At 44.2% G+C, this 11,614-nt stretch overlaps 1 protein-coding gene across 1 annotated transcript; it reads left to right on the top strand.

Moving 5' to 3' along the window:
• Positions 1–8,171: 8,171 nt before the first annotated feature.
• Positions 8,172–11,135, top strand: LOC112899619. The gene is made up of 6 exons (XM_025968155.1): positions 8,172–8,440; positions 8,535–8,706; positions 9,017–9,199; positions 9,287–9,370; positions 10,070–10,151; positions 10,247–11,135. The coding sequence occupies exons 1-6, from the start codon at positions 8,172–8,174 to the stop codon at positions 10,684–10,686; spliced, it is 1,230 nt and encodes a 409-aa protein (XP_025823940.1). The 3' UTR covers positions 10,687–11,135.
• The last annotated feature ends 479 nt before the right edge of the window (positions 11,136–11,614 follow it).

Genomic DNA, 11,614 nt, shown 5'->3' with positions numbered 1-11,614 from the left:
GCTCAAACAAAGACCTACAAGTATATAAAACAATTAGAATCAATTCGGAATAAGGATTATGTACTAAAACATAGAAAAAACATACTAACCCATCTCCATTCTGTGTGATCACGCACTTTTCTTCTTCTCGTGGAGGTTTAGGCGGCTGAATCCAACCAATCTTCGATCGCCGCCTACGTGTCCGACCCTACCCTCCAGATCCTCCAGCTTCTGACCCTCCAGCCCCAGCCCCAGCCTCTCCAACTCCTGCCCCTTCATCACCAGCTACTGTCCCCGCATCACCAGCACTAGTCTCTCCAGCTCTTGACCCTCCAACTCTTGACCCTTGACCTGCCGGCCCTCCACCTGCAGATCCTTCAGACCATCAATCCCAACCATCTAAGTCATTCTCCCGGCCCGCCTCGTTTGACTCCTTGCTACTTGTCTCCTCGTCCGTCTCCTCTTCACTCTACAAAATACATAAAATATTTTAGTAATTATATTGAATCTCAAAATTAGAATAAACATATGAACATTACATATATACCTCATCTCTCTAGAACGCAATCTGCCCCTGCATCTCTGGAGGTAAGTGTTCCAGCAATTGTCTACACCTTGAAGCTCTCACGGAAGTGCCCGCAAACAGATCGTCATCTTGTCTCTTTGATAGCTTAGTGCTTTTCACGAAACTCTTTGCTAGGTTTTTTAGCCTTTTTGACATCCTGTTAAAAAAAGAAGTTAGTACATCAATACGCGGGGGGCCGGGCGGCGGGGCCGCGCGGCGCGGCCAGGCGGAAGCGCGGTCGGGCAGCGGCGGGGCCGGGCGGCGCGGCGGGGACGGGCGGCAGCGCGGCCCGGGGGGCGGCGGGGTGGCAGGTGGGGCGAACTAGGGCCGGCGCAGCGGGAGATGGGGAAAAGAAAACGGAATTGAGAAAACGCGAGCCCGGTCGGAGGGTAACGGCGTACCGCTCAACTTCCGACGGCCCGCGCTAGGCCGTCGGAAGTTACTTAACTTCCGTCGAAAATAACTTCCAACGGCTCTCTCCTCGGCCGTCGGAAGTGAAGTATTTTCCGACGGGGCCGTCGAAAGTTTGTTTTAGCCGTCGGAAGTTTGCTGTTTTCTTGTAGTGATACGGATGAAATGAGGCCTCTTATTAGACAGACTTTTAGTATCATGACCCACAATCATCTCAACTATATAGGAGTGGAGTTTCAGAACAACTGGAAAGATTATCAAAGTATATTGATTCAAATATATATATTATCATATACTACCTCCATCCTAAATTATTAGTCATTTTGACTTTTCTAGATACGTAGATTTTACGATGCATTTAGATATATATTATTCTACATGCATAGCAAAATCTATGTATTTAGAAAAGCCAAAACGACTAATAATTCGGGACGGAGGGAGTATCAGTCATTGGGCCATCGAAGTTAGCCGGTTCAATGCATAGTAACAAGTTTTAGGTTGGCTAATCTAGTTGGCACCTTTTGTATGTACACATGAAGCCATGCATCCCTGTTATATTAATGTGTTATTTTGATCATATTTTCTGCTAAATCGTGAAGCAACAACAAACTGAGCACACAAATAACCAAAGGAACATCTTGTTGCAGACTACCTTCAATACTACAATAGTAGCAAATGAGGTTACATGTTTCATGTTTGGGGCAAACACCATGGTTATGTTTATCATTCATCTTGTTCAGATCCCACCCTTTGACAATGCCAGACATTATGAGAGTGCCACTGTAGTCGGATGCAACAACCTCACAAGCTTGAGGAATTTCCATTTAGAAATGCATTATTGCAGGAGTTTCTTGGAGCCTCCAATATCTGAACCATGCATGCTTTTCCAATCCAAATGCATAGAAGTTTCAACTCTTTCCCCGTTCTGCAATATCTTGGAATAAAGCAATGCACATGCCTTCTGTTAGAAGTAGCAGTTAGTGAAGAAGGCTCAGAATTCAGAATAAAAAAAACATTTGGACAACAGTTGTGCGATGAATCTTACATGCCTTCATGCACTAAATGTGGAAAATTACAGTTCACCCATTGTTAGGTGGATAAGAAACAAGTGTAAATTCTATCCTAGTATTTGGAAAAGAAAAAATTAGTACTGAAAGCAGACAAACAGAAAAGGAAAACAAATTAAGAAAATTTACTGTTTTCCATTCTATTCGCTTTTGTATATATTGCTATCCACCTCCAAGACTCAAATATGCCATGAACTACAAAACTGTAAACTCATGATAGCATAGAGACACCAGAATCAACGGAGAGCACAAGGTAAGTAATTGAAGCATTTCATCGAATATGTAGATAGCATTTCATCGAATATGTAGATAGCATATGCCACCTCAGAGAGGTGTGGGCATGTTACCATTGTTGCTGGCATCTCATAAATTGCAGGAGTGCAGAAATCCAAAAGGAGCTATGTGCTAGCTATAGTGCAATACTGACAACAAAAGTGCAAAATTTCACACTGTTCTCTCAACCGCAACCAGCAAAAAATGCTATATTCTGCTAGAGTTCTGGGGGAATCTCTGAAAAGCTTGATGAAATTTATCAGAGCAGTAATTATCACACTTTGAAATTAAGAGTCACGTCAAATTCTTGCAAGGCATGCATCATCTATTTTTATAACTAAAATACTGATTGGAGTGATTAACAAATACTACTACATTGTGAGGTAGCTGGCCATGCTCTTCATTTTACATAATACATGCTGCTGATAATGCAATATGATTACAACTAAAAGTAAAAGAAGTGTTGATCGCTGACACACCTTGCAGGCTGCCACTTGCGATGCCTGTGCTGCCGCCACCCTACCCCACCGAAGTTCGGAGTTTAGTTTGCAATCTCGCCATTCTATTCCTCCAATATAATCATTGATGGCAGCAGTTAAAGACTCCACTAATTACTTCCGCTGAAAATAAATGCTGACAATAATGTATAAAAATCCAAGTTCTGGTTGGGCCATAGCATCAGTAAACTTCTAATTTGGCAAGAATTCAGATAACTTATATACTGACCTGCCAGTTGTTGGAACAGGCCCTCGCTCATCACAATCATCAGATAATACATGGCAATTCCTCCCTCGCTCAGAAGGGCCCTGACAGAAGCATACAGGAAAAAAATACATCAAATAAAAACTTTATGTGCATATATGGAAGACTGAAATTAGAAGCAGCATTTCAGAGTGAGTATGGCAGGGAATGAAGCTCTTTTTCCAGTATATAGTCCCATTGACATAATCTGTACATTCGAGGAAAACATACTGAGGTGGCATTTGTACCAAAACAAATAATAGTGACCGAGAATTAATCTTATTTTTCAGAATTCCAATTATAATTGCATCAAGTACATTAATCTACAGCGATAGATCAAGCATTGCCAATGCAGTGAATGTTGGAGGAGGGGTCTGAATTGAAACTAATATGTGTTTGACTGAAGTGGGTGAACAACAATTTCTCACGGGCTTCACAAACCTGTATTATGCCTCCTGATAGCATCTATCCCTTGCTTGAAGCAATGGACAAGTGATATTCATCTTAACAGAAGAGAAATCCATTAGTAGCCATAAAGGAGATTTTATAATCAGAAAAACACATTCACTTAGGAGTAATCTGCTTTTTATAACCAAAACGAGAAGTCATATGAAAACAACCATTTTTTCTTCTAACAGGTTGGCAGGCATGGGGGAGAACGAGAAGAGAGGTCTTAAAGTCAGAGAGTGCTTATGGAGAAGGGTCTTCTCAGCATCCTTACTGACTTATGCAATCACAAGCATTTCTGAGAAGCCTAGCACCACACTGGTCTAGTATTGTTCATCCCCACATTCACAAGTCTAGCTGTATCCCTTGCACTATGAAGAATTTTTCTTGGATGGCCGTTCTACTACTCTCCTGTTCAACAGATCAATGAAGTGGTGGTGCCGGCTCCTGCGCCTGGAGGCGGAGCGCGGGGGCGGATGGAGGAGGTCCGGGCGCGAGTGGCGGAGGAGGTAGGCGGCGGTGTGCGGGGCGGGGCAGTTTTGGCGGGATTTGGGGATGCGGATTAGGAGGACCTGATGCAACGGCCGAGCAATCAGACGGTGGGAGTTTATTAGCGGCTGGACGAAAGCGATCAGTGCGGGATCGCACCTGATGACACACGACGGAAGATTTCATCCCTCTTAATTGTTTTTTTATAGAAGATTTTAGTAGATAGATTTGTGGAGTCGTATTGTATATTTTTTTATAACATAGTACAAACATAGACGCTCATAAATACACACGTACAGTCACAAAATCACCACTGGCGTCTCATTGTCGACGGGTACGTTGTCTATCATTGAAAGAATAGCGCCAGTTAAATCCTAAAATAAATTAAAAAAATACGAACACTTAGGTCTAGAACTCGAAACCGGTGAATAGGTTCCACCACAAGAAACGTTACAGTTAAACACGCTCATTTCGCTCCTTATTATACCTTAAATCTTAACAAATACCTCATTCAATCATAAATAGTGATGTTTTCCTGCAAAATGTCTATTAAATATAGAAACATTATATTTCAAGACAAATCTACTTGTATTATTAATTCCAAATATCCAATAAACTCAATGCTTATAAAGTAATATACGATCAAAGTTTCAAATGGTTGGCTTACGACAACCTCAAAATGCTACTTATGGTTGGAATGAGTATACGGGCCATTTGGAAATTTTACAGGTCTCGTGATTAATTGCTAAAATTGCCAAGCCAAATTAGATATTTAATTATTATTATTTTAATATTGATAATTTTATTGTAGTTTGCACACATCGTTGGCGTAAATAATACTTTTCTTTATTTGCGTAGTCATATATATTTAAAATTTAGCACTCCATATGGTTGGGCAACTTAAATACCCGCCACATACGTGTAGATATAATATAAAAATAAGACACACCTGAACATATGCCCATGTAATCTTACAGCAATGCGCCAGAAGGACACATAATTTTCATAAAACTTGGTATCCGTTATAAAAAGAATGGCCCATGTATGAAAATCTACACTTGCTTAAGTTGGGGAGATCAAACCTTCAAATATTTTGTTCTCTTATTTATGACGTGTGAAACTAAATGTGTGGCTTTTTTACACACTTTCTGAAAATATGTGTTTTAAATAAAATGTTTGCTAAGTCTATAGTCTACATACATGTCTTGATAAAAAAATTTTAGTTTATTATACATGATCTTAAATATTGCAGGTTTATACGCATATGTTAAAAAACATAGTTTTTATATAAAAAAATACACCTCTCTATAGCGTAAAATCGGATGCTCAAGCGCCACACCCTTAAGGAATCCATGATTAGTTAGAAGAGCATCTCTAAGAGTCTTTGTAAAATAAGTTGACTAGCTAAAATAGCAAAACTGGATAAAAATCGATCGAATCTAACAGTCTCTCCAAAATCCTCTCCTCGTTATCTAGCTTGGTATCCAGCCTCCTCCGCTAGCCATCTTTCGGGAGCCCCGTCCGCTCGCCATCCTCTCGTCCCGCGCGCTTCGTCCTCCTCCCGCGCGCCCTCCCCGCCCCGGCCCCTCCCTGCCGGCGGGGCTTGTCCCCGCCACGACTCCCATGCTGGCGTGGCCCATACCCGCCGCACCTCCCCCGCCGAGGCGCCTTGTATAGGCGGAGCACCAGGAACTTGTTGCGCTGCTCCTCGGTCTCTGCTGTTGGTGGGTCATCGCCGAGGCGGCCGAGCGACTCCTCCTCCTCCTCCAGCTTAGTAGACGCCGCCAGCCCCTCCGATTCTGGTCTAGGTCTGGTTTGGGGCTTGCTTCAATCTCTTAATTTGTTGCCTTGCCCTTGTTGCTTGTTGTTTGTTTGTTGGGGAATCCAATTGGAGGAGGAGGACGAGGTGTCGTAGTTGACGAGCGAGGTGCTGTTGCGAGCGCTGTGGGAGAGCAGGGAGGACTTGAGATTGGACAGCACGTACAAATCTCTCTCTGGCAAGGCTCCTGCGGAGATGGCTGTCACGGTGAGGAGCGGCGGCTGGAGGTGGTGTATCCACGGATGGATATGAATATGAAGAGTGATTTGGCTAGTCTGTTGGAGTTTATCAAAATATGGAGAAAGGATATTGGCTAAATGGATAGCTAAAATAGAAATGTAGAGAGTGAGATTTGACTAGGTTTTTGGAGATGTTTTTAAAAAGGATCTTGAAGATAATGTACCTGGGGGAGGAGGCGGTTGCAAGCGAAGCGGGGTGCCATTGCCGAAATCTACAGATGACATCTAGTGGGCGGCGATGGTGGTGGTGGGGAACACACAAAATGGCGTGTTTAGGATTTGGAGAGGATGGTTGTCATTTCTGTAGCGACGGGCAAGCCACATAGGATCATTGGTCGAGGGCAGTAGTGTTCCACGTGCCTTGGTATCGAGTCAAGTCGATAGCCCGACGCCTCTCGCCTTGCATCCTGTGAATTTTGGTCTCCTCCTTCCGTTGCCACCAGGTAATACATCTGCTCCTCTTCTAGTGCTTGTCTTGAGTACTCTGCCTCTGCCTATATCCTTGATTTGTTACTATCACTATGTTGTACGAAATTTGCACATGTATTTTCAGTTTATATATTTGGAAAAATATATATTTTTCATACTTCAAGTATTGCAAAAGTACGATATTCGTCCCTCATATTTCATTTGGTACAAATCAACTCCTTAACTAACTAAACTGGTGCATTTATCATCTCCACCTTAATTTAGTAAAAGTTTAGTCATATAATATTGGTTTAGATCATGACTGTGTAGCCAGATCTAATATTGAGTCAATCGCTATAACAATTCGGTGTGAAAATCCGTTAAATTTTTCAGTAAAATTTTTATGGATACCCAATTTAGAGGATTTACTAAATTTTTTACGGACTTTATATCTTCGACTCAGCATTTTACATTGCTAAGTTGGGATTAGTAAGATGATTGAGTGGCGTAAGCTGTTATTAGATGGTATTAAACTATTGTTAAACTAAGATGTGGATGATAAATGCACTAATTTAATTAATTAGTTAAGAGGTTGATTTGCACCAAATGAAATATAAAGTATGAATATGGTACTTTTGGAGTACATGATGGATGAAAAAAGGTACACTTTTTCCTATATATTTTAATGATTGTAAATCAGGAGATAATTTGTACAATAAGTTATATATATTATGGCTTTTATCGTTTAGTCCATGGCACTTTGGAATACCCGTGGAATTTTTTATGCGCAATATGCTTGTGTACTCGTAGGTGTGCAATGTGCTCTTTCGCAGGGACGGGCTCTTAAAAGTGTTGAATCTGTTGGCAGATGCCGGCGCTCCAGCTTGAATTCTCTTCTGCGGTGGCTGCCGTCGTTCGTCGCACCCGCACGCGGCGGCGGCCTGGGTCTCTCCACGCCGCGCTCGTGCCCAGCCATCACGCGGTCCGGCGGTCAGCCGTCTGAAACGACCCTCGCTTTCCCTGACCACTCCAACATGGAAAACGAGGAAGGTAGTAGACGAAACCGAGTGATGGGGCGGACCACCGTCCACCGCAAAAAACCACGAGGACCTCGCGACTCCACCCACTCTCACAGACCACAGCTATATGAGCTCCGCCCCCACCCCCCTCCCCTCCCCGGCCTTGTCTTCTTCCTCCTCCCTCCCGATTCGTTTTCCTTCCCGCTGCCTGCGAAATCTCGCCGTCTTTTTTTGTGTTGGCGCGGCCCTCAGGCCAGAGGACTCCAATCCTTATCCCCCACACGCATCCCCCGCCTCGCCTCAGCCACACGTTCCGCGCCTCCGCCTCTCGAACCATCACCACTCGTCTCTCTGGATTTTTCCCTTCCTGCGCAGGGCTTCCTTGTAGGCTCACTGGGTGGTACTCCGTGAGCCTCCAACAAGGGACTGAGCCCGTTCGCGTTTCCCATTACCGGCCACTGGCGAGAGAGATTTTGGTGTGACCCAAGAGAGTCCCCAATCTTGTACCCAAAACTCTTCTCTTGCATCTTCCCTTCCCTTCCGCCGGAATCGATTTTTGCGGGGTGAATTCGTCGGGAGTATCGGGCAATTCCGAGTTCGCGCGGCGGATTGCTGCGGAAAGACCGCGTTTCCGCGGACTCCGTGGCGAAAGATTGGATCTTTGATTGATTTTCTGAGGATTCTTCGGCGGCGGAATCCAGTTGCCCAGCGGAGATGTCGGCGCTCCTCGATCTGTTGATGGGGATCTTCCGCCAGCAGACCCTCGGCGGCGCCGCCCTCGAGCTTGCCGCGCTGGCCGCCCCGCTCTGGGTCGCCGTGCTCGTCGGCCTGCTCATCGGCTGGGCGTGGCGCCCGAGGTGGGCGGGGGTCGTCGTCGGCGACAACGCCCAGCAGGCGGCGCAGCTTCCCGCGCCGCCTCCGCCCGCGCGCGCCACCGCCACCGCCGAGGCCTCCCGCCTCGACTCGCCGGCCGTCGTACCAAGGTGAGGCGTTCGTTCATTCGTTGGATACCCTCCTGGTTGAGGTTGTACTACCCTGAATTGTCAGTAAAGGATGGTGCTGCGTTCATGTCTGCAGGACCGTGGTGGCTCCCGTGGCGCCGGAGGAAGAGCAATTGCCCGTCAACACCGGTGACTTGATGCAACTCTGGCGGCTCGTCGAGGAGAAGGACGGTGGCCCATCTTGGATTCACATGATGGAGCGCACTCTGCCGACCATGAGATATCAGGCTTGGCGGAGAGACCCACCGGTATGTACTACTCTTTCTTCAATCATTCAGCTAGAGGTCTTGCAAGACTTGAATAAGTTTACAACTGAAGAATTTTAGCTGTTAGCTATTAAGAAATTGAATTTTACTTAAGGGTTACATGAGCTTGAAGACTTAAGAACGGTCGTCTTCATAAAATTTTCCTTCCACATTAGTGTCGGGCAAATTTTAAATATAATCAGCTCTACTTCGAACAGATATGGACGCGTTCTACTTCTACTACTGTATTAGGTGTACGGGGAGATGCTACAACTGAGAATTTATATGTTTTTTGTGGTTTGTTTCATTACAGAATGGTCCACCGCAGTACCGCAGTAGCACTATCTTTGAGGATGCATCGCCAGAGGTTGTGAGGGATTTCTTCTGGGACGATGAGTTCCGGATTAAGGACAGTTGGGACGACATGCTTCTTCAGCATGAGACACTGGAGGAGTGCACCAAGACTGGAACCATGGTTGTCCGGTGGGTCAGGAAGGTGAGTTCTTTGCATTACATCTCCAGTCCTAATTGTTGAGGTGAAACCATGGCAAGTTGCTTTAAAGAGGGCGGTTCTCTTGTGCAGTTCCCATTCTTCTGCAGCGACAGAGAGTACATCATCGGTCGCAGGATATGGGCATCTGGAAAGACATTTTACTGTGTGACCAAGGTATGGGACAAAATATCTTAATCTGTTAAAATATGCTTATCCAAACAAAATTATGTTACCTGTGATTGTGTTTACGCCCATATCTAGTTATTCTTGGACTCAGTAATGATTTTAAGCTCTCACTACATGTGCACCAATCATTTAGGTTAGTGACGCTTTTTATAGTTGAGTATGAGTATAATGCAGGATGGCATCACTTATATGCTGTCGGAAGCTTGTGTATCTGAGCCACCAAGTCATTTGCAGTAGGGTGAACAAAACAGCTTTGAGCCTTGGTATCTAGGTTATCCTATGTTCCCAAACCATTCCACACCACTGGTCGAGATGCTTGTCCCACTAGGAAAATTATTAAATTGCACTTTCGATCTTTTTTTAAAAAAGGGAAAGAATCACTTTTCGATGCTCTGTTTCTGCCCACAGATTGCATACTATAGGTGCACATGAAAATGCCATGGTTTTATCTTTTTCTGAATTTATAGTTGAGTGCAAGCTACCTTTTCTTTTCTGTCCTCCACGCTCCACCTATTGCTTAATGGAAAAGCACTACAGATTCTTTTTGGATTTTATTGTTCGATCTAGAATCTCTCATGGGCATCTTTTGCCATCTCAAGTATACTGGTTGCAATTTCATGATAAAATTTTTTCTTTAAGGCTGCAACTAGGTTAAACGAGGCGATTAAACCTCTTATCATTTTTCAGGGTGTGCCTCGTCCCTCTGTTCCAAGACAAAACAAACCTCGTCGTGTGGACTTGTACTACTCTAGCTGGTGCATCCGTCCAGGTGCCACAGTAGTCTCATAACAGTTATTTTCCACATTTTTAGGATACCAAATAATTCAAGGGCATTAACTCAACTTATCTTTTTTTATATATCAGTTGAGTCAAGAAAAGGTGATGGTGCTATGACTGCATGTGAAGTGCTCTTATTCCATCATGAAGATATGGGGATTCCGTGGGAAATCGCAAAACTTGGCGTCCGGCAGGGGATGTGGGGCTGTGTCAAAAAGATTGAGCCTGGCCTTCGGGCATACCAAGTTGCAAGGACCGCAGGAGAGCCTGTTTCAAAATGCGCTGCCATGGCACATGTCACCACCAAATTCAATGCTGATGAGCTCGTCCCAGAAGGCAACACCGAGTCCAGTTCATCCAACAACAATACAGAGATTGAGAAGCCAAAGCACTGGACAAACAACATACCCAAGGTTCTCATGATAGGTGGTGCCGTCGCCCTGGCTTGCACCTTTGACGGTGGATTATTGACCAAGGCTGTCATATTCGGCACGGCAAGAAGGTTTGCAGGGCCAGGAAGGCGGTAGGAGGATGAAGTTGATCACCATAGAGCGATAACATGCTTATCATGTAGCGAAGCTATGTGTGGGAGTGTCCTATAAAATCTTTTTCCGTAGCAACGCATAACAGAGGATAGGATGCAAGTCATACTTTATTTTGTTCCGTCTAGATATCCTCATGCTGCAGATAAGGTGGTCTGCTCATGTTAGGTCAGTTGAGAAAATAGATCTAGCATTCAGAAAAGGAAGAGAAGGAAAAGATCTAGTGCTACAAAGAAGTATCTTTATCAGATCGACTAGGGCATACTTCTGTTGCTGCAGTTTCTGAGGCTTAGAGCCAGCTGGTTAGGTTAGAACTATAGAATTATGAGACAGTGTGAAGAGTTGGGAAAGAAAACAATTGTATGATGTACAAGGTTCATTTCAGAGGTGCTATAAAATACAGTGCTATTTATTTAGCAGTTAATAACCAGAAATCTTGCTTTTGTCGCTGTGGCACCATCTATATTGTTTTCCGCTATGGATCCTGGAGGTTGACATATTGACATTTGCTGCTGAATTTTCTCCATAGAAATATGTATCCGATCTGAATAAAGTCTGAACTACAAAGTATTTTTCTAACTTATTTCTTCAAAGCAGTCAAAGTTCAAAGTATTGATCGATAAATTCGTCATGACTTCTCCATATCACATGATAGGAATGGTGGGTACTTGACGTGTTCTCCCCAAACAACTTTTTAGCAAGAGCTCGCAGCCAGTCCATCCTTTCTGAAGCTGACCAAAAAGCAGGCCTCGAATTGGGAAATGGCCATTGCTTCACAGCATGTGATGCTGCCGCCTGAAATTTCGCTTGGCTCACAAAATGAACTTGCTTTAGAGACGGCATCAGCTCCCATGCTATTTTTCAAGGTGTGAAAAAAGTGATGATGTGACGCTGCTTGTAACTGAATACAAAA

This window comes from Panicum hallii, chromosome 7 (genome assembly GCF_002211085.1).
Source record: "Panicum hallii strain FIL2 chromosome 7, PHallii_v3.1, whole genome shotgun sequence".
Classification (NCBI taxonomy): domain Eukaryota; kingdom Viridiplantae; phylum Streptophyta; class Magnoliopsida; order Poales; family Poaceae; genus Panicum; species Panicum hallii.
Note: the sequence above shows the minus strand (reverse complement) of the source record. Positions and strands in the feature narration are given on the sequence as shown.

Bases quoted from the DNA above. Each gene is read 5' to 3' on its own strand.
- LOC112899619 (XM_025968155.1), top strand. From the start codon at position 8,172: ATGTCGGCGCTCCTCGATCTGTTGATGGGGATCTTCCGCCAGCAGACC. The intron at 9,200-9,286 runs GTGAGTTCTTTG...TCTCTTGTGCAG, and splicing joins TTGTCCGGTGGGTCAGGAAG to TTCCCATTCTTCTGCAGCGA. The intron at 10,152-10,246 runs GTGCCACAGTAG...TTTATATATCAG, and splicing joins TAGCTGGTGCATCCGTCCAG to TTGAGTCAAGAAAAGGTGAT.